The 24,008-nt window shown below is 43.9% G+C and overlaps 2 protein-coding genes across 2 annotated transcripts in view; one reads left to right on the forward strand and one right to left on the reverse strand.

Annotated features, from left to right (window-relative positions):
• The window catches only part of ROR1 (receptor tyrosine kinase like orphan receptor 1), a 248,620-nt gene that overhangs the window by 87,573 nt on the left and 137,039 nt on the right, over positions 1 to 24,008 (reverse strand). The window lies entirely within an intron of this gene.
• LOC141992466 (uncharacterized) lies at positions 14,946 to 16,499 on the forward strand. Its single transcript, XM_074961599.1, has 2 exons — positions 14,946 to 15,688; positions 16,268 to 16,499. Exons 1-2 carry the CDS (start codon positions 15,106 to 15,108, stop codon positions 16,417 to 16,419), a joined length of 735 nt encoding a protein of 244 aa, XP_074817700.1. The 5' UTR covers positions 14,946 to 15,105; the 3' UTR covers positions 16,420 to 16,499.

Consider the following 24,008-nt stretch of genomic DNA (forward strand, 5'->3'; position numbering starts at 1 on the left):
TAAAGTTAATCTTTAAAAAGTAAGCTGTTTCATGGCAAAAGGGCTCTACTTTACACGTACGTACTTGGGTGCAGGAAGGGGTAAGGTTAGGCCTGCTAACCTTGACCGTGTCACTTTAAACATTTTGAAAGAGAAAAGCATACAAGTCCCATATAATTCTCTACTGGACGTGAACAGATCTTAGCTGAAGAGCTATTTGGTAAGGAAGCGGAAATTCCGAACCACAGCATTTCTCCACAAAATTTCAGAGTTACAGTAGCTCCCCTGTTCCTATCTGGTTCCTATGCTGTTGTTGAACTAAGCGCAAACGCTTGTTTAGCCAAAGTCCTGCACAAGCAAGTCTTGACAGATATGCTTAACTAGCCCTACTGAAGAGCTGGCAGCTATTATCCTCAAAGAGTATCATTGCCTTAGGATCCATATCTCCATCCAGCAAATGTCTTTAGAAAATAAGTGTTTAAGTTAATAGGATTCACGAACCACTCAAGCCGTTCATATAATTTTGGCCAGACAGGAAAGGGTATGATGTGATAGTGGTGTCTGGCAGCTTTCAAATCATTAATTTTGCTCAAAATGCTAAGATTTAAAATGTTTAATCTATCTATCTACTACTTATCTGCTGTGTATGTGTGGGGTATATCAATAATTAGCTTTACATAGGGAAACCTTTCAACAGATATGTATGTTTCCAGCTCTGTGGATTTAGAATATAAATATAATTAAGAGAACACACTTAAAACCAGAAGCACAACAAGATGTTCTAATGTAGTGCAATATGGCTAATTGTTACAAACTTCCATTTACGCCACATCAGATTAAATCTATCAGAGCATCTTATCAGTGCCACTGGACCTGTCATGATTATGTATACAATAAGCAACCTTTCTACCTATGAACCTTTACAATCAACCATTACTAATGCCTAAAGCTACTGTTGTGGGTGATGGATGAATTGTAGTATTTGTTTATGATGATGTATCACAAAATTGTTTGTCATGGGGACTATGCACAGGAAACCAACACGCTGAATGCACTGAACACCCCCACCTAATTGCTTGCAGGTCTGCTTTCTCATTCTTTATGACTTCAATGGAGTTACACTGGAGAAGAATTTGGCCTCAAGATGGACTGTAAAGGCAGAATTTGGCCCACTGCACTGAATATGACCCCAGGAACACCTGTCCTGGAAGTTCTACCTGCTGGATGAGGCTTTGCAGCTAAAAGTTCTGTTTTTTTAAACCTGATTCGATAAAAGCTACTAATCAGGGTATATTCAGTCAGTTATTTGGCAATCGGAGGAAAACAGCTGTAACCGCTGCATGCACAATACTCATAACTGTAAAAGTACCTTGATGTATTCCAGCAGATTGGTTTATGGCATGTACATATCATCATTTACTTTAGATATTTTTAGTAACGTGGCCTTTGGTTAAGGTCAAATGTAATATCAGTTTAATACTGAACATATGTTCTGTCAGGGGCGCTAGGTCACTCCCTGGGAGGAGGATGTACCTACCAATCATTTAATAGGTCTTTTCTATCTCTAAGTACTCTACTCCTGTGATCCTAAATACTTAGCTAATACATGTTTTTCATCAGAGTTATTAATTACAGGTTATCATTATGGATTTATGTTATATGGATTTATGAATCACAATCACTGTGGAATCTGGGCCCACTGCTTACATTGGAGTCATTAGCATTTATACTTCTGAGCAAAACTCCCCATTCTCCAGCAGCCCACAGCTTTAAAGACAGGGAAAAAAGAAAAGAACTGTGCCAGTTGCCCGAGTGCCTATGATTTCAGAGCTCACCAATGAGTCTTTGTACACGTGAACTGTGTGCACGTGTGTCTACAATCACACTTCAATACATTTCTGGCAGGCGTGAATTTCCGAAACATGGACCCATCACTGTCAAAGCCCTGCCACCAGCTCCTATGAGGTACACCTTTGGGACAAACCCTTTATTTAAAATAAGCAAAACATCCATCAGTCCATATTGGGTAGAGTGACCAGATGTCCCAATGTTATAGGGACGGTCCCCATTTTTGGGTCTTTTTCTTATTTTGGCTCCTATTACACCCCACCCCCTCTCCCGATTTTTCACACTTGCTGTCTGGTCACCCTAATATTGGGTATGGGCTGGGTCAGTTTCAGAGGGGTGAAATTACTCCCATATAATTCACAGCTAGTCTGAAACTGACATCAGCCCATACCCAATGTGGACCGATGAGTGTTTTGCTTATTATTTTAAATAAAGGATTTGTTCCCCTCACCTACCACTACCCAGAAGTGTGTCCTTTTTGGCTCCTGCTGTGGCCATTTGTCACTCTACTGCCATAACATCTGAAAAGTCCCCATTTGCCCACCTGATAAAACCAGTGCACACTTTGATACAGTTAGCAGTGTTTGCGGAGGAGAGGCCCAGGATTGGAAAAGAAGGTATGCCTGCAGGCCAAGGCTAAAGTGCATTGACAGAGGTGTGCTTTGCGCCTGCTTGCACTGTCCCAAGCTCATGTCAGCACCACGGCACTAAATTTGCTCACAAAAAATTTAAAAGAAATAAATCCTAGCCAATTATAGGGAAGATAAACAAGAAATCATTCCCCTCACCCCACATGCAGAATACTGTAGCTCATTGAGTTTCAGTGCTTGAGGGACCACAGATGATTGAGGTGGACAGGGCTACAACTGATCTACAATTAGACTCACTGCTAATTTGTGAAGAAAATTACAATAAATATTTTCCGTGTTCAAATTCATTTTTTTTTAGCATAATGATTATTTTTGTAGCGGAGGGAAAAAAACATACCAATGTCAGCTCATGAATTAATGAATGGTCCTGAAACAATTACAGCTTAAATACACAGAAGTCTCCCTAGTGTAAACACTCTCTATTTTATACCATATCCTTTTGGTACAAGGCGTACATTTCAGAATGACTTATTGCCTGCTTATGACAAAGCAGTATATGTTGCGCATTTGATGGCCTCAACCTCTCACCTAGGATTTTACGTTGGTTGACGCTGATTCATGTACAAACAGCCAAATTTATAAAGAGGTTTGAAATACAAGGATATACTGTAAGCGTATGCTAAGAGAGCACAATTTATATAAAAATGGGGGAATGTAAATATTTAACTGATGCCAGAGGTGGGTGCTTTGGCCAAGTTGGAACTGAGCTACATTGATCATGCAAGAGGAACGAAAACTGCAGAATCACTGGTCTTAGAAAAGACTCACATTTTTAAAAGTGAAACTAAAAAATGTTCCGCTGCTCTCTAGGGGTCTGATTTTTGCAGTTCCCATTGATGATGTGTGTGAGTAAGCGCCATTCAGTGTGAGTAAGGGTTTCAGATTTGGACCTTGATTTGTAGGTCAGCTCGGCCGAGAGGGCACAGCTCTGAGTTGGGGATGCCAGGGGAAACACTGGAAGGCACTCTTCCCAGAATGCCTCCTATACTTCTTGATCAGGCAGACAGCATGCTCACTACTACTCTCTGTGTAGCTACTTAGAAGGCTCCAGCATCACAGGACTTGGGCACCTTCACAGGATGCAGTTCACTTCTCTGCAAACGGTAGGCCTACTCCACTGGCTGGTGTGTATGTGGGGCGGGGGGAATTATGTAACCCCTTCCCTGGCCCTCTCCAGCATGCCAGGTGTTCCCAGTGGAATTGGGAGGGAATAGTCCCTGCACTCAAACAAACTTTTACCAACAGCAGCACAAGCAGCCTCAGCCAAAGATGGTTATGTTTGGGACATTATTTTAAGTAAGAAAATACACAACTTGGCAATTTTATAGTTTTAGAAGGATTTAAAGAAATCTACAAACCTGAGATGGCTTCCCAAGCCATTAACTTGTGCTGGCATTCCAGGTAATGCCCCGGACTAAGCTCAAATAGTCCTAGAACATCCACATAATTAAATAATGTAAAGTATCTAGTCTTGTAAAATAAAAGGCCAGATTCATTAATTCAGAACCTTTAAATAAAATCACGGCAAAGGTCCAAAGGAAACAATCAACGTAAAAAACACTTTCATGTTATTTCTGAATTATAAACCTAATACTAATCAAGCCTCTCAATCTCAGTCAGACCCAGGAGTAAGCTTCTTTAGTTTGCATATGGCACTATAAAGTCCATGTCACACAAACAGACCTTAACGCTGATGGCTTATGCATGAGAAATCAACATGAGCAGAGAAAAGCAGACAGTTGGCTTGTACAATCTTAATTGCTTTTGCAGCCACTGAAGTCTAATGGAAGGATAACCACTGATGATCTTTTATTATTTCAACAAAACAGCAGCTACATATTTGATTTAATGCTATTACAAATATACAGAGAGTATATTTCAAGCTGTGGCAACTGCCACACTTTAGAGAACTGGTTAGGCAAGGCTTTATTGGGAAGGGAAGATGACTCAAATCAAGCTGATCGAAGTGTATTTTCATTGGGCCAGCTGGTTACCTAGAGGCAGCTCACTGCACTGCCTTACCAAAAAATAGGTTTCAATTACTGTTCCTAATTTATTGGTCCCTGGTCCAAAACACTGCATAGGTACCAGGCTCAGAAGCTGATGGTGACAGTGGGGCAAATTCTGCCCAGGTTTAAGCAAGTTCTACAGAGTACAAATGAGTTGTGTTCACTTATGTTAGGTTTGAAATTGACCCACAGTCTCACTTCACCATCAGTTAAGGAGCAGCATTAATAAGCTCCAATGGGACTTCCTCTTTGATTGAAAAAGATCATAACCAAAAAGGGAGATTCTGCAGATTTAAGTCACATCTACAGTATGGCACCACAGCAGCACAACTACGGTGCTGTAGCTATCTTGCTGTAGACACTTCTTATTGTGACAAAAGAGGTGTTTCCATTGCTGGAGGAACTCCACCTCCTCGAGAAATGAGTTAGGTTGACAGAAGCATTCTTCTGTCAACCTAGCTATGTCTATACTGGGGATTAGATCAGCATAGCTACAGCCCTGGGGGTATGTGAATTTCCTCCCCTCCCCCACGAGAGCCGTAGCTATGTTGAGCTAGCTTTTAAGTGTAGACCAAATCTTATCAATTATCTGTTTTACAGGATCAATGAGAAATGTGCTATGTACTGTACAGAAATATAGGAAGCCATGGCTTCTGCCCTGAAGAACTTACAGAAGGGTGGAGAGAAGGATACAACACGCATGTAAAATGACCATGGTGATGCACGGTAGGTGTCTTATTAGTTCCTTGTCTATATAAACTATGCCCTGCATGCCTCTCCTCCTACCCATTACTAGCTATTGACCCATCCCTCTCTTTCAAACCCAAATTACTTTACTGTTTCTTTTCTTAAACCCACTACAATTCTGGCTCAACTATAACACCTTCACCCATAAGCCCCATTCCTCTCCGTGTCTTCCTCACACCTCCCCGCTGAGCATTCTTCTGCACAAGTTTCCATTCTGTCTAGAGAGGAAAATGTCAAGAGAGTCACTGTGGACGCAACAGGGGTTTCTGGGACTGTGAGACGGACTAACTGTGCATATGTATAGTTTCTGGACCCGTTAGGGGGCTGGCTGCATTTCTGGGAAAGGGACTCTGGCCTCATTTGATGTCTGAAGGATTCAGGGCATTGAGTGGGGGAGATCCAGTTGATTCAATCAGAGATATGAAAAACCCATGAGAGAACACTGTACTGTCCATTAGAACTTGAGAGAGTCTCTTCTAATTTTTGGTGACCCTGATCAAGTGTCCTAACAAGTTTGGTTTTATTTAAAGGTTCTGAATTAATGAATCTGGCCTTTTATTTTACAAGACTAGATACTTTACATTATTTAATTATGTGGATGTTCTAGAACTATTTGAGCTTAGTCCAGGGCATTACCTGGAATTCCAGCACAAGTTAATGGCTTGGGATGCCGTCTCAGGTTTGTAGATTTCTTTAAATCCTTCTAAAACGATAAAATTGCCAAGTTGTGTATTTTCTTACTCAAAATAATGTCCCAAACATAACGATCTTTGGCTGAGGCTGCGTGTGCTGCTGTTGGTAATGGTGTTGTATACAGGGTTTTGGATAATAGACTGTGACATTTTGTAAACAGCTTCTAAAATATATATATATGTGTAAGATACAGAAAGAGTGGTATAGAAGACATAGGGGGATTTCCTTGTGGGTTACCTGACTTGATAATGATGTTACGTTTGGTGGTCTCAGTCCGAATGTCTACATCACAGAAATCACAACTAGCAGGCATTAGTAACTGTGTCGGCAACCAAAGCAGGGAGGTCAAGGACTCAATAGAAGGGCTGGAATTCTCTCTCACCCTGTGAGCCACCCTTCCATGTTAGATTTGGCATACTGGCAGCTCAGGGCAGAGATTCTTGTATTCCTGATGTCTGGGCTGTAAGTGTTCTGTGGATGGTGGATTTCAGCTCCCAGGACTGCCAGTCAGGCTTTTCTCACCAGTACTACATTCCCTCAGATATGCACACGAAAAATTATCTGTATTTTTTACTCAAGCACATTACAAAGGAAGAGCCAGATCCAGTAGGAACTCCACATATGAAACCACCCAAGCTTCAACAGGAGTTATGCACATACAAAGTTTGTAGGACCAGATCCCCAAAGAGCAGTGTATTGGCTTTTCCAGAGAGAAGCAATCAGAATACTCCCGCTAACCATGGGCAATGAAGTGAGTATGGAAACGCACTATTTTTCCTCCAAAAATGTATAAATTGTAAATACCAATCATGTAGAAGTGTCTTTTTCACTGCAGTTCTCAGTGAATTGGATCTTCTTTGAAATTTCTGGCTTGGCATGCTGAAGGCAGGAATTCTGGAGAGATGTGGTTCCCTCAAAACCACAAAGGAGAGTGTAGCCCATGATCTTGGTTTCCTTGCATTACTGGCTTTTAAACTTTGTAACCATAGGATTTTATATTGTATATATATATTTTTTTAACTGAGACTGATTTGGGGTAATGTAACCCCTTTGAGTTTTGCTGGGTGCACACACATAAAGCAATGTACCACAGATTGTGTATCACCTTATATATATATCCTGTGCCTCTCATCTCTGACCAAGGATTATTTCTGCTGCAGGTGGGTACATGATAACATACTATTTTCCCATTTTTTAACTTCTTGGAGAAGCATTTCTCATGGAGACTGCAATGATTTCATTCTGTGTCTGGCCTTTTAACACACTGATACATGTATTTGTTTAACTGCACACAGCCTAATAGCAATCAGAACACATGTAATGACAATTCTATACGATGAGGTTAGGGATAAAGTGTATATGTGTTGGGGGAGAATTTCAAAGGTATTAAGGGGAGCAGGATGCCCAAATCCCACTGACTTTCAGTGACTTAGGTATATAACTTCACCCTAATTCCCTTACACCCTGATCAGCTCTGGAACTCCAGGAGTCTCAATGGACACAGATCTGGAGTAGTTAAAGGGCATGGCACTGTAAGTTAATAGGCACCAACACACCAAATTACTCAAACCATCCCTATTCAACAAAGCACTTAAGATCCATTACATTTGGGGAATAGAACCCTGGAATCCTCACTCTCAGTCAGATGATCTAACTACCAGGGGTGGCCAAACTTACTGACCATCCAAGCCACATACAATAATCTTCAGAAGTTTGAGAGCCAGGCATACCAGCTGGGGCTCAAGGCTTCAGCCCTGTGGGAAGGGGGATCTCGAGGCTTTAGCCTCACAGGAGGTGCCTGGCTGGGCTGAAGTCCCGAGGCCCGGCACACAAGTCCCATGGGGCTGAAGCCCCACCACAGGGAAGAAGTCCTGAGCTCCCACCCCTCCCCCAGTCTGGTAGGCAGAGAATGGGGGGAGGGACATGGAGGGCTCCACGAGCTGCACTTTAACTGTAAAAGCGCCGCAATGCGGCTCATGAGCCGTGGTTTGGCCACCCCTGTATTACAGAAAGGTATTTTCATTATATAACCTGATCACTTCTTTTACTAATGGCCATTTTACTGTTGGTCCTTCCCCATCCATCCCTTTTGTGCTGCTGTGGCCTAAAAGTCCATTGAAACCAATAAACTATTGGAACATATCTGCCAAATTCTGCTGTGCATCAGGTAGTTCTGCCTAGATCAGTCAGCAGGAGGAAAAGATTTAAATGACATTCTTAACCTCACGTTTCACCAACCTGAAGTATCTAATGTCAAAGTAAGCGAATACAATTTTTTCTTCCTTTAACGAGAAGCACCTTTATATAAACTCCCTTCAGCATTTAAGTCATGATTCAATAAACTTGTACCGTGGGAAATCTGCCTAAGCAAGGATGAAGTAAAAGCTGCATAAAGCCTTCAGGACTGGTTTACTGAACATCATAGTAATTGGCACTGTGCAGAACAAATGAAGAAGACGTGGTTCCCGCCCCAAATAGACAAACGTTATGTGGCAGACACAGAGCACTTGGTAGTGCAGGTTGGTCTGTTTGTGTAAGTAAATAAATAAAACATACTTCTATGCATGGGGAATTAGAGGGAAAGATTTCATGGAATAAGCACCTGATGCATTGGATAGGGAAGAAGTTCCAGGAGGTAGGGGTGTAAGCGTATAATTTACAAACCAGTGTTTAGGTTGGAGGGAGACATTGAGAGAAGCAGTAGATTCCCACACAGAGCAGTTAAACAGTCAAGTTTCAGAACCCTGACCAGGGGTATTCTATTTGCTACCCAAGATCCATACACCTGGAAATCCTGGATGCCCCATCATCTCAGGCATTGGCACCCTAACAGCAGGACTGTCTGGCTATGTGGACTCTCTTCTCAGGCCCTATGCTACCAGCACTCCCAGCTATCTTCAAGACACCACTGACTTCCTGAGGAAACTACAATCCATCAGTGATCTTCCTGAAAACACCATCCTAGCCACTATGGATGTAGAAGCCCTCTACACCAACATTCCACACAAAGATGGACTACAGGCCATCAGGAACAGTATCCCTGATAATGTCATGGCAAGCCTGGTGGCTGAACTTTGTGACTTTGTCCTTACCCATAACTATTTCACATTTGGGGACAATATATACCTTCAAGTCAGCGGCACTGCCATGGGTACCCGCATGGCCTCACAGTATGCCAACATTTTTATGGCTGACTTAGAACAATGCTTCCTTAGCTCTCGTCCCCTAATGCCCCTACTCTACTTACGCTACATTGATGACATCTTCATCATCTGGACCCATGGAAAAGAAGCCCTTGAGGAATTCCACCATGATTTCAACAATTTCCATCCCACCATCAACCTCAGCCTAGACCAATCCACACAAGCGGTCCATTTTCTGGACACTACTGCGCTAATAAGCAATGGTCACATAAATACCACCCTATACCGAAAACCTACTGACCGCTGTGCCTACCTACATGCCTCCAGCTTTCATCCAGACCACACCACACGATTCATTGTCTACAGCCAAGCTCTAAGATACAACCGCATTTGTTCCAATCCCTCAGACAGAAAAACACCTACAAGATCTCTATCAAGCATTCTTAAAACTACAGTACCCACCTGCTGAAGTGAAAAAACAGATTGACAGAGCCAGAAGAGTACCCAGAAGTCACCTACTACAGGACAGGCCCAACAAAGAAAATAACAGAACGCCAATAGCCGTCACCTTCAGCCCCCAACTAAAATCTCTCCAGCGTATCATCAAAGATCTACAACCTATCCTTAAAAATGATCCCTCACTCTCACAGATCTTGGGAGACAGACCAGTCCTCTCTTACAGAGAGCCCCCCAACCTGAAGCAAGTACTCACCAGCAACCACACACCACACAACAAAAACACTAACCCAGGAACCTATCCTTGCAACAAAACCCAGTGCCAACTCTGTCCACATATTTATTCAAGTGACACCATCATAGGACCTAATCACATTAGCCATGCCATCAGGGGCTTGTTCACCTGCACATCCACCAGTGTGATATATGCCATCATGTGCCAGCAATGCCCCTCTGCCATATACATTGGCCAAACCAGACAGTCTCTATGCAAAAGAATAAATGGACACAAATCTGACATCAGGAATCATAACATTCAAAAACCGGTAGAACACTTCAACCTCTCTGGCCACTCAGTAACAGACTTAAAGGTGGCAATTTTGCAGCAGAAAAGCTTCAGAAACAGACTCCAACGAGAAACTGCTGAGCTTGAATTAATATGCAAACTAGATACCATTAACTTAGGTTTGAATAGAGACTGGGAGTGGCTGGGTCATTACACATATTAAATCTATGTCCCCATGTTAAGTATCCTCACACCTTGTCAGCTGTCTAAATGGGCCATCTTGATTATCACTACAAAAGTTTTTTTCTCCTGCTGATAATAGCTCATCTTAATTAATTAGCCTCTTACTCCACCTTTTCATGTTCTCTGTATATCTATCTTCTTACTATATGTTCCATTCTGTACATCCTATGAAGTGGGCTGTAGCCCATGAAAGCTTATGCTCAAATAAATTTGTCAGTCTCTAAGGTGCTACAAGTACTCCTGTTCTTTTAAACAGTCAAGATTGCTTTGTACTTTTAGATGAGTGAGTATGATGTGCATAAAAAGCCACTTTTGATTCCTGAGTGCGAGAGAAAGGTGTCTACAGTAACAGTCTGTGTTTGTTTAAACCAAATCCCATCTTCTGATCTCAGAAAACACAGAAAAGAGCAAGCTTGCTGAAAGATTAAATAGCAGTAAATGTCTATATGTTCCCCTGCTCATATCACTCCCCCACCAATAAACAGATTATCTAAAGTTGATGAGATGACCTGCAAGGAAAACAAGAGCTGAAACTTTGCATAATTGTAAATGCTCAATGACAAAGACTTGACTCCTGAGATTATCTTTTTAAAAAGTGTAAAAGGAAATTTATCTTTAAGAGGGTGGGATTTTCAAACATACTAACTGTTGTTTTCATTCTGCTGTCATTGAAGTCAATGGTAAAACTCCAATTAAGAAGCAACACTGAGGATTTCTGAAAATCCCACTTTTATTCTCCAGATCAGCTAGTCAGAAGTACCCTATAAGTAGTTAGCTGCCAGTAAAAGGTGTTTCCAAATGAAGAAGCTGATGGAGACATCTGAAAGATCCGCCACTCCTAACCTACCACAAACGCCAACTGGCTAATATTACAGTAGTCAGCTGAGATAACCTTGCTCTGTGTCCCATAGGTGAACTTTTCATGAATGGGGGAGAGGTAGGCCTGGATCCCAGGCCATCTCTGGACCTCACAATTCACCGGAGTCCATTATGGCATGCTACAAGATGTGTCTGTTTAACCTCTGTTTTAATAATTAATTAAATAAATTAATAATAATTAATTTAATTAATAATAATTGCATGGCAGCAGTCTGGGGATATTGATTGCCCATCTGTAATGTTTATTTGCATGGTTTTTATTGGCATGTGCTATACACATAATCTGTGAATGAGAAAAAAAATCTGCCTTGAAGACATTAGGGATCCATTGCTGAAGTTTGTAGGTCTTAAAGGAACAGTATATGCTCGGACTCCTGAAGTAAAATACTCTGAAGAGTGTAATATGGGGATCTATGGAGTTCAAGGAGTTATTTGGTCCTCTGAAAAGGGCACTGCAGACTTTTTTTTTTTTTTAAATCACCGTTAGTGAAATTCAAATGTTATCCTTTGGTCGTCACCTTCTGTAAGCTTTGCTGACCTTGTGCTTCATTTGAGGCTGAACTATATTTTTAGAAATCAGAAGTAGAAGCTAATGCAGTAACGATAAGTGAGGGCATTGGCATTACAAGCCAAGCTGGCTAATGCCCTCTGAGGAAGGCTTTGTGAAATCCGATGCCATGATGTCTGCCATTGGAATTCTGATAAACTCCAGGACCCTGCAGATTACATGCTCTTACAGCAACTCAAATGTGCAGAACATTTTTACCTAACTCAGATGCTGGGGAGGAGAATTACATAACTCTCAGAAATTTGCTTTGGCACAGAGCGAGGACACTGTGGCACCATTAGTGTGTATTCAGCAAATTCAGTATCCAAGGATCTTTCAGTGTTGCATAGTTGGAGATTTAACAAGAGAACTCTGCACAATTTCTGGACTGGTAGAAAGCAGACAAAAAACCCAAGACTGTTGTTTTAACTAGACTGTTGTTTAGTTACAATTTCCAGTACCGTTCATGCTCCTTTTATAGGGGGCTCTGCCCCCATGCTGGCCACTGCACTGTAAGTTACACAACGTGCTGCTATTAAAACACTAAGTCAGTGCCATCAATTAACATGTATATACACCAAGATATTCAAGTGTGGCTGCCTAAAAGTGGGAATCAATGTCTATGAAGTATGTCTACCCGACTCTGGCCAGAGTAGTGATACAAGCTGGAAAGAGGAGTGAAATGCGAGGTCCATTGTTGTTTGGCAAAGTGAAAGGAAGAGTGGAATTAAGGTGCTATCTTCAAAAGTTAGGAATAGTCATAGCTCACAAAAGCAAGCAACAAAGACTCAGTGCATCCCCACTTTACTTAGACTGGCTTGTTATATAAACACCAAACCCAGGGCTGAAGTGTATTATAGCCTTTGCTATGTGGCATGATGGTGGGAGCAGACATTTGGTGAGACAAGAAGGAAAGATGTCAGAAGTCCACAGTGAAGCATCAAGGTTTTGTAAAGTAGCAGGGTTTAGTTCTGAAGGCCTGATTATAGCATGAAGGTCTTTGGTAGCGGGTAAGAGGAAAACAGATTGAGAGGCTGATGAAGGGTAATCTAGTTCTAAATGGCTCTGGATGATGCACTGACCCTATGGAAAAGAGGCAGGACTTTGTGACTGGAAGGACCCCATCACAGGCACAATGTGAAGATTTTCAAAGGCACAAAGGGCAGTTAGGCACTTAACTCCCATTGACATTCAATGTAAAGGACTAGGAAATAGGGAAATAAATTAAGGGAATATAGTCACTCGCACAGGACAGAGAGAACTCTAGGGACTGGGGGAGAGGAAGCAGTTGGAGCGGGGGCACAAATAGCGTTTCCTTGATCCCTGGAACAAAAAGACGTAGCTTTGGGAACAAAACCCAGGAGCATTAGAGAGAAATGCAAAGCCAAAAGGCATTCTAAGGGATCCAGCACTAAGACTTTTTTCCCCTATGACCCATAACATTTGCTCATTCAGTTTGTTATAAAAACATTAATTTCATTTCTTCAAAACTAGTTCTAAGTGTTCTGAGAAACCCCACAATGTTTGCAGTCTTCTGTAACAGAAGGATAATTCTCACTGTGTGTTCCTTGCACCTTTCTAATCTTAATATATTTGATTATTGCTTTGAATTTCACAAGAAAATGTTATAAAATGTGAACACCACAAAAAGAAAAGATTAAATAGCTCATTACCAGTGAGTGAAAGGAACAGCCAGTTGACAGTTTGGTGATGATATTTACATGCAATATGACAAATTCTGTTCTTTTTAAGGTGATTTAATCTTCTCTCTAAAACAGGGCAAGTGATTTTTCACAAGTAAAACATTGGATTTGGGGGTACTGGATTTGTACATACAAAGCAGATAGTGGAAATCTAATACTAAGTACCAAAGTGGCACGTATGAAGACATCTTGTTTGTACAAACTTTTGATGGATGGAAAATTGGACATACACAAAATGGAGCCTGCATTTTAGAAGCCATTTTTGAAAAAGTGACCGCTTAATTACAGTGTTTTGCTTGTGACTTCCATTCAAAAATGTTCCTCTCCACTTACATTATGGTAACTATGCACATCGACAGAACTATGTAGGTAATAACTAATACTTTTGCTAACCTACTGTTAGTAGGCAACACATCTGAGATACAGATAAGCTGTCTGATATTGTCATGTGAGTTGATTGGCCATTTGCTGTATTTCTATATATCAATAAATTAAATCTGCTGCAGTGAGGAGGAAGAGTAAGTGTCAGAGTGGTTATTGAACATAAGGCTATCAGTCACCCTAACTAAAGAAAAGCAACAAAAGAAAAAAGAGAGAAACAGTTTCAGGGTCAAGAAGATTACATGATTCCTGTGAAGTCAAAGCAGAGAAAAACCCATTTAGCTTGGGGGGAAATGGAGAGGTAGAGAGAAGAAAGCTTTGCAAGCCAGATCATGCATTTCTTTATTGCTGACTGTCTAATGTTTTGGCTTAGTAACTGTTGCTGAAAATCCTGTATAGACTGTATCAGGCATCAAATCCCATTCGCTTCCCATTCTATTGCTTCCTTTCTTCTTGGCCTTGTTTTGCCCAGTAAGGCTGATTTACAGCTTTGCTTTCTAACACTGCTCTTTTGAGCAGTCAGCATTTTGACAACATTCATTTTCAAGCTTATTTGGGGGTGAAATTTTTGCAAGGCTGGGTTGGCAAAAGTTTAAACTACAAATCTTTAAACTGACTTCAACATTCAAAAGATTTACTATGAATGTAATGATCGGGGGGGGGGTTACTGGGAGCTGTCGCCTTTTCTTTTTTTGGTCTAGAATCATTGGTCTGTTGTTTCTCACATCTGGATACAGTAGTAATCTATTCCTTAAACCTGAGCAATCAAATTACCCTACTTTTCAGTTGTCTATGCTTGAATAAATATTATCCAGACAAGTTAAATGAAAATTCTGCACACTGTTGTACAGTTAAATGTGCATAACATCTGTACTCCACTATGACATAGTGAGTGAGAAAGATATTCCAGCACAAAGCAGTTTGGGAAGTCACACACCCTACATTTGGGCTTAATTTAATAACCTAGCCCTGGTCTACACTAGGACTTTAGGTCGAATTTAGCAGCATTAAATCGATGTAAACCTGCACCCGTCCACATGATGAAGCCCTTTATTTCGACTTAAAGGGCTCTTAAAATCGATTTCCTTACTCCACCCCTGACAAGTGGATTAGCGCTTAAATCGACCTTGCCGGGTCGAATTTGGGGTACTGTGGACACAATTCGACGGTATTGGCCTCCGGGAGCTATCCCAGAGTGCTCCATTTTGACCGCTCTGGACAGCACTCTCAACTCAGATGCACTGGCCAGGTAGACAGGAAAAGAACCGCGAACTTTTGAATCTCATTTCCTGTTTGGCCAGCGTGGCAAGCTGCAGGTGACCATGCAGAGCTCATCAGCAGAGGTGACCATGATGGAGTCTCAGAATCGCAAAAGAGCTCCAGCATGGACCGAACGGGAGGTACGGGATCTGATCGCTGTATGGGGAGAGGAATCCGTGCTATCAGAACTCCGTTCCAGTTTTCGAAATGCCAAAACCTTTGTCAAGATCTCCCAGGGCATGAAGGACAGAGGCCATAACAGGGACCCGAAGCAGTGCCGCGTGAAACTGAAGGAGCTGAGGCAAGCCTACCAGAAAACCAGAGAGGCGAACGGCCGCTCCGGGTCAGAGCCCCAAACATGCCGCTTCTATGATGAGCTGCATGCCATTTTAGGGGGTTCAGCCACCACTACCCCAGCCGTGTTGTTTGACTCCTTCAATGGAGATGGAGGCAATACGGAAGCAGGTTTTGGGGACGAAGAAGATGATGACGATGACGAGGTTGTAGATAGCTCACAGCAAGCAAGCGGAGAAACCGGTTTTCCCGACAGCCAGGAACTGTTTCTCACCCTGGACCTGGAGCCAGTACCCCCTGAACCCACCCAAGGCTGCCTCCTGGACCCAGCAGGCGGAGAAGGGACCTCCGGTGAGCGTACCTTTTAAAATACTATACATGGTTTAAAAGCAAGCATGTGAAAGGATTACTTTGCCCTGGCATTCGCGGCTCTCCTGGATATACTCCCAAAGCCTTTGCAAAAGGTTTCTGGGGAGGGCAGACTTATTGCGTCCTTCATGGTAGGACACTTTACCACTCCAGGCCAGTAACACGTACTCGGGAATCATTGTACAACAAAGCATTGCAGTGTATGTTTGCTGGCGTTCAAGCAACATCTGTTCGTATGTTATCCTCAGGAGAGTGAGATATAATCCATGGTCACCTGGTTGAAATAGGGTGCTTTTCTTCAGGGGACACTCAGAGGAGCCCATTCCTGCTGGGCTGTTTGCCTGCGGCTGAACAGAAATGTTCCCCGCTGTTAGCCACAGGGAGGGGGGAGGGTTGAGGGGGTAGCCACGCGGTGGGGGGAGGCAAAATGCGACCTTGTAACGAAAGCACATGTGCTATGTATGTAATGTTAACAGCAAGGTTTACCCTGAAAGAGTGTAGCCAGTGTTTTATAAAATGTGTCTTTTTAAATACCGCTGTCCCTTTTTTTTTCTCCACCAGCTGCATGTGTTTCAATGATCACAGGATCTTCTCCTTCCCAGAGGCTAGTGAAGATTAGAAAGAAAAAAAAACGCACTCGAGATGAAATGTTCTCCGAGCTCATGCTGTCCTCCCACACTGACAGAGCACAGACGAATGCGTGGAGCAAATAATGTCAGACTGCAGGAAAGCACAAAATGACCAGGAGGAGAGGTGGCGGGCTGAAGAGAGTAAGTGGCGGGCTGAAGAGAGTAAGTGGCGGGCTGAAGAGAGGGCTGAAGCTCGAATGTGGTGGCAGCGTGATGAGAGGAGGCAGGATTCAATGCTGAGGCTGCTGGAGGACCAAACCAGTATGCTGCAGTGTATGGTTGAGCTGCAGCAAAGGCAGCTGGAGCACAGACTGCCACTACAGCCCCTGTGTAACCAACCGCCCTCCTCCCCAAGTTCCATAGCCTCCACACCCAGACGCCCAAGAACGCGGTGGGGGGGCCTCCGGCCAACCAGCCACTCCACCACAGAGGATTGCCCAAAAAAAAGAAGGCTGTCATTCAATAAATTTTAAAGTTGTAAACTTTTAAAGTGCTGTGTGGCATTTTCCTTCCCTCCTCCACCACCCCTCCTGGGCTACCTTGGTAGTCATCCCCCTATTTGTGTGATGAATGAATAAAGAATGCATGAATGTGAAGCAACAATGACTTTATTGCCTCTGCAAGCGGTGATCAAAGGGAGGAGGGGAGGGTGGTTAGCTTACAGGGAAGTAGAGTGAACCAAGGGGCGGGGGGTTTCATCAAGGAGAAACAAACAGAACTTTCACACCGTAGCCTGGCCAGTCATGAAACTGGTTTTCAAAGCCTCTCTGATGCGTACCGCGCCCTCCTGTGCTCTTCTAACCGCCCTGGTGTCTGGCTGCGCGTAACCAGCAGCCAGGCGATTTGCCTCAACCTCCCACCCCGCCATAAACGTCTCCCCCTTACTCTCAAAGATATTGTGGAGCACACAGCAAGCAGTAATAACAGTGGGAATATTGGTTTCGCTGAGGTCTAAACTGCGCCAGCGCGCCTTTAAACGTCCAAATGCACATTCTACCACCATTCTGCACTTGCTCAGCCTGTAGTTGAACAGCTCCTGACTACTGTCCAGGCTGCCTGTGTATGGCTTCATGAGCCATGGCATTAAGGGGTAGGCTGGGTCCCCAAGGATACATATAGGCATTTCAACATCACCAACAGTTATTTTCTGGTCTGGGAATAAAGTCCCTTCTTGAAGCTTTTGAAACAGACCAGAGTTCCTGAAGATGCGAGCGTCATGTACCTTTCCCGGCCATCCCACGTTGATGTTGGTGAAACGTCCCTTGTGATCCACCAGAGCTTGCAGCACTATTGAAAAGTACCCCTTGCGGTTTATGTACTCGCCGGCTTGGTGCTCCGGTGCCAAGATAGGGATATGGGTTCCGTCTATGGCCCCACCACAGTTAGGGAATCCCATTGCAGCAAAGCCATCCACTATGACCTGCACATTTCCCAGGGTCACTACCCTTGATATCAGCAGATCTTTGATTGCGTGGGCTACTTGCATCACAGCAGCCCCCACAGTAGATTTGCCCACTCCAAATTGATTCCCAACTGACCGGTAGCTGTCTGGCGTTGCAAGCTTCCACAGGGCTATCGCCACTCGCTTCTCAACTGTGAGGGCTGCTCTCATCTTGGTATTCATGCGCTTCAGGGCAGGGGAAAGCAAGTCACAAAGTTCCATGAAAGTGCCCTTACGCATGCAAAAGTTTCGCAGCCACTGGGAATCGTCCCAGACCTGCAACACTATGCGGTCCCACCAGTCTGTGCTTGTTTCCCGAGCCCAGAATCGGCGTTCCACAGCATGAACCTGCCCCATTAGCACCATGATGCATGCATTGGCAGGGCCCATGCTTTCAGAGAAATCTGTGTCCATGTCCTGATCACTCACGTGACCGCGCTGACGTCGCCTCCTCGCCCGGTAGCGCTTTGCCAGGTTCTGGTGCTGCATATACTGCTGGATAATGCGTGTGGTGTTTAATGTGCTCCTAATTGCCAAAGTGAGCTGAGCGGACTCCATACTTGCCTTGGTATGGCGTCCGCACAGAAAAAAGGCGCGGAATGATTGTCTGCCATTGCTCTGACAGAGGGAGGGGTGACTGACGACACGGCTTACAGGGTTGGCTTCAGGGGGCTAAAATCCACAAAGGGGGTGGTTTTACATCAAGGAGTAGTTCAGGCAGGACTTCACGGAGGGTTCCAATAAGAAATGGTGCACCTAAGTTATTGTTCTTATTGGAACAAGGAGGTTAGCCTGGCCTCTGATTGATACGTGGCTAGATTTACCTCGCTGCACCTTCTCTGTGAGTGACTGCAGTGTGACCTAGAGGAATGAGTCCCCTAGACAGGGGAGGAGGCAAATGAGTACAAAACAAATCTGGTCTATTTCTTGTTTTGATCCACTCCATCTATCTTTTACATCTTTGGCTGGCAGCAGACGGTGCAGAAGGACTGCAAGCCATCCACATCTCATGGCTGCTCGGCAGAAGATGGTACAGTACGACTGCTAGCCATCCTCATCTCTTGCCTGCCTGGCAGAAGATGGTGCAATATGACTGCTAGCCATCGTCATCTCTTGCCTGCCCGGCAGAAGATGGTACAATACGATTGCTAGCCATCGTCATCTCTTGCCTGCCCGGCAGAAGATGGTACAATACGACTGCTAGCAATCCGTATTGCCTGCCTGCTCACCATTAGACGGTTCAATACGACTGACTGCAGGACTAAAGAGAATGACCTAGTCAAGTCACCAAAAATTTAGTCCCTGCGCCCATGTCTGCCCAGGCGCTCCCAGCCGACGTGGCCAGGAGCACCTCGGACATGACGAGGACGGCTATCAGTCATACTGCACCGTCTGCTGCCAGAAGGCAATGGGTTGCTGCTACTGTGTAGCAATGCCGTATTGCGTCTGCCAGCACCCAGGAGACATACGGTGACGGTTACCTGAGCGGGCTCCATGCTTGCGGTGGTATGGCGTCCGCACAGGTAACTCAGGAAAAAAGGCACGAAACGATTGTCTGCCCTTGCCTTCACGGAGGGAGGGAGGGAACGGGGGCCGGACAATATGTACCCAGAATCACCCGCGACAATGTTTTAGCCCAATCAGAGTGCTCCATTGTGACTGCTCTGGACAGCACTCTCAACTCAGATGCACGATTGTTTGCCGTTGCTCTGACGCAGGGAGGGGCGACTGAGGACACGGCTTACAGGGTTGACTTCACGGAGGGTTCCAATAAGAAATGGTGCACCTAAGTTATTGTTCTTATTGGAACAAGGAGGTTAGCCTGGCCTCTGATTGATACGTGGCTAGATTTACCTCGCTGCACCTTCTCTGTGAGTGAGTGCAGTGTGACCTAGAGGAATGAGTCCCCTAGACAGGGGAGGAGGCAAATGAGTACAAAACAAATCTGGTCTATTTCTTGTTTTGATCCACTCCATCTATCTTTTACATCTTTGGCTGGCAGCAGACGGTGCAGAAGGACATATTGCCTGCCTGCTCACCATAAGACGGTTCAATAGGACTGACTGCCGGACTTAAGAGAATGACCTGGTCAAGTCACTAAAAATTTAGTCCCTGCGCCCATGTCTGCCCAGGCGCTCCTGATCGACCTCACACAGGCGACCAGGAGTACCTCGGACATGTCGAGGACGGCTACCAGTCGTATTGTACCGTCTGCTGCCACAAGGCAATGGGTTGCTGCTACTGTGTAGCAATGCCGTGCCGCGTCTGCCAGCACCCAGGAGACATACGGTGACGGTTACCTGAGCGGGCTCCATGCTTGCGGTGGTATGGCGTCCGCACAGGTAACTCAGGAAAAAAGGCGCGAAACGATTGTCTGCCCTTGCTTTCAGGGAGGGAGGGAGGGAGGGAGGGAAGGGGGGACTGACGATATGTACCCAGAACCACCCGCGACAATGTTTCAGCCCCATCAGGCATTGGGATCTCAACCCAGAATTCCAATGGGCAGCGGAGACTGCGGGAACTGTGGGATAGCTACCCACAGTGCAACGCTCTGGAAGTCGACTCTAGCCTCGGTACTGTGGAAGCACTCCGCCGAGTTAATGCACTTAATGCACTTCTGTGGGGACACACACACTCGAATATATAAAACCGATTTCTAAAAAACCGACTTCTATAAATTCGACCTTATTCCGTAGTGTAGACATACCCCTATTGTCCTTCTCAGCCATCACTGGAGCTATATGGCCAGGAAACAAAAAGGAAGATGACACCGGGGTTCCATAGTTGATGCAGAGGATAAACATGGGGGGATCCCAGGTGTCACAAACTGAACCTTTGTTCATTCTGAGGGTTTCAGAACCCATCCAATACCTAGCCGAGCCATTGAAGAAAAACAGCAAAGAAATCCTAAGAATTTCCTTCCCCCTCTTAGTTTCCTAACCACTCTTGCTAGTTTCACCATGAGAGGAAGCTAGTTTCACCATTTGGGAGCTAATGCTGCTTTCCCAAAGTTTTGTCATGAACACCAGTGGGAAGAGGATCAGGCCATTAATGTAACTATTCGACCTAGCTGACATTTCCTTAATTTCACAAGTTATCAATGAAAAAGAGGGGCATTTTTTGGCAAAAATGTACATGAAATATATTCCCATTTTTAGGCCATCTCCAGGAACTGTAATTTGGTGGGGAAGTGGGGTGTGGAACAAAAGCAGATGTTCTATTTCCAGTTAAACTCCACAACAAAAACAAATAATAGAAGTCCAGCTATCTGAGGAAAGAGCTAGACTAGGTATGCCTATGACCCTAATTTTTGGAGCTAACTAGTGTGTAGAATTCCCTGACCAAAATCCCCCTTGGCATCTTATTTTCTCCTATCAGCTGGTAACAGCAACTGGCAGGCATTTCTCAGGCTGTTCCTTTTTAAAACCAAAAATGGTTTCAGCCACCTAAAAGTGATGTTATTTTCCACGGTTCTGCAAGAAACCATGCACATTCAGCATAGCCCAAGGCACAAATAGGTGAAGTTAACCGTCCTTCTCATTAATGAAGCAATTTTCTTATTTGTTGCTATTTTGCTACAGGTGTTGCAATGCAAACAACTTGCCTTCTCCCTTCTCGAGACTCTGGCTCTCACTCAAGCTCCTCTTTGAATCAGGAGTCTGGATTCATTTCAGTCTCTTTCCTGGAATGAGGAGCCCCAGCCCTCTTTCCCAGAGCTGGGATATAATCAGATAGATCCTTCCACTTTTTGCAGGAGCCCATCTTGCTCCCTGCAGCACTCACCTTCAGCTGCTTTCTCCAGCCAGCACTGCTTCCCAGCTTCTGACCTGCCTGGTGCACTCATCAAACCATGCCTAACTGCAGTGTTAGGGTCCAACTTGAGCTCCCTTCCACAGGGACTACCCTTAGAGCCTGTCTTTGCTTATCTCCCCAGACCTTGCTTTACTCAATCACATGGCTGCCTTGATTACTACTTATACTCCCCATTTGGGGAGATGAGGTAAGCTTGTCACAGGTGGGGCTGAGGCTCAGCCCTCCTGTAACAGGGTTCTTGTTTACTTGGGGTTTGAGCCTTTAGGGTGCACTGGGGTCATGTTTGCTAGCTTTTCTCCACAATCATGAAGGCTAGAGGCTTCCTTTTCTTTTTAATGAAAGCTGAAAGACTCATGTAATCAGAAGACAATAACAATAAATATCATAAGACCCACAATGAAACTGTAGAGTTGGCAACACTGTAAATAGTCTGTCCTGAAGAAACACAGGCTCATAGAAGTTCACCCAGTGATTCCTGCCATGAGTCCAGTAACCTGTGGTTGAACTAGTACATATCCAGATTATAGGGTCTGCAATTTCATAGACAAAGGTGCTGAGCACAAAGTGGTCCCTGCCCTCCTTGAAAAGTGAGGACAAGATGAGGCCACTGATATGGCTGGTACTGACCACTCCAAAGTGGGGGGAGACATGAAAATGTCCTGTCCCTCCCAACACTGGCTAACAGAGGCCGCTGGGTGCAGAGAAGAGTGGACACTGGCACCCTGCTCTAGACTTGGGCAGCTACCACGGTCCCCTTGTGCTGCCAAGAGAAGTGTCCTGCAGCAGGCCCAATGCCTCCTAGAGCTCCTGGTGGTGCAGTGCAGATCCACCGCAGTACGCAGCATTGAAAGGCACAGCAGAGACTTTAAATGAGCACATAAAACCCAATATAAGGTGTTCAATGGGGGAATGGGTTAAAATGCCTACATGACCCATTTTTATACATAAAAACTTTATACTGCAGCAGTTTGGGCCATACACTGCTGTTAGTCCATAAGTGGTAATGGGAAACCGATGTCAGGATATGGCCCAAAATGTTTTGAGCGAAAAGATTCCCTAAATATTTCATATTTGAGAAAAGTTTTGCAGAATACTCGATATAGAGGCTCTCAAGATTTTTTTTTACATAAGAAGTCCAAAGAACTCAATCTCCTTTGAAAAAGAGAATTCTGTCTGCTGAGACGTAGCATAAGTGATGTAGAAAATGGCTGCATCCTAATTAGGGTGACCAGATAGCAAGTGTGAAAAATCAGGATGGGGGTGGGGGGAAATAGGTGCCTATATAAGAAAAAGCTCCAAATATTGGGACTGTCCCTATAAATTCGGGACATCTGGTCTCTCTAATCCTAATAAATAAATATCATAGCAAACATGACTTAAGGCATTTATGGGAAGGTGATATAGTCTGGTCTGGTAAACTGATCTGAAGTATAGACTATTTGGGAGGATTAGAAATACAGGAGCTTGGTTTGCTTCCAAATTGGGAGATTAACGTCAATATTTAAGAGAATGACAATCCACTCACTCAGAAAAGGAAACAAAAATTTCAGTCATCTGAAACAAAATACTAAATTACCTCAACTATTAGAGGATTAGCCAAAAAGAGTAAAATATCTCTCTGTTGTTCTTTCTGTGTTTGTGTCTGTCAGATGTCATGAAATTGTGGCCCCTCCAGCACTTTTCGAAGCAAAAAATTGTATGCAATTTGAAGCAATAAAGAAGCTGGCTGTTCTTCTGTGGGCAAAGCTAAGTTTTTCTATCATGGTGGTTTGGCTATTTTACAGTATATTTCTATCCATCTGAGCCTTACCACTAAAAGCCCATACATGCTATTGTGCAGATACATACAGTTAATTTCATGTGCACCTATTAGGTCATAACTATGAGCATAATTTGATAACTCTTTGAAATGTGTCTTGCTGTCATTAATATTCAATAAAGTGACATTTTCTTCTCTAGCTCCATTGAGGATAAATACTTTCTATGGTGTGAGGTTTCCACATGAGGGACCTCATCCGATCTCATTTATTTGTTGGAATATATAACTTACCGGGTTTGGGTGGGGAGCGAGGAGACTTTTCCGCCCAGTGGATGGGTAGAAAACCTTGCAAATGTTGCCCCTAGGAAGGGACTGCTAAGAGACCCTCAGAGAGTCCCCATTCCCAATGAATCCTTTCTTCATTCCCAATGAATCTACTTGAAGAGGGGAAATTACTGCCCCACACAGATCTGTACAATATTTTATTGGGAGTGGGAGGGGAAAGAGCAATTTAGAAGAATTAAATTTATACATATCTAACCTTGTAATTAATTGGAAATATTCTGACAGGTCAAAGGTTTAAACAGGTTTTTTTGAACTCTTAAAGGAAGCTTAGTAGGAATTTTAATTACTCAGTCAAAGTCATGCATGACGCACAAT

Source organism: Natator depressus, chromosome 8 (genome assembly GCF_965152275.1).
Source record: "Natator depressus isolate rNatDep1 chromosome 8, rNatDep2.hap1, whole genome shotgun sequence".
In the NCBI taxonomy this organism is placed as follows: Eukaryota; Metazoa; Chordata; order Testudines; family Cheloniidae; genus Natator; species Natator depressus.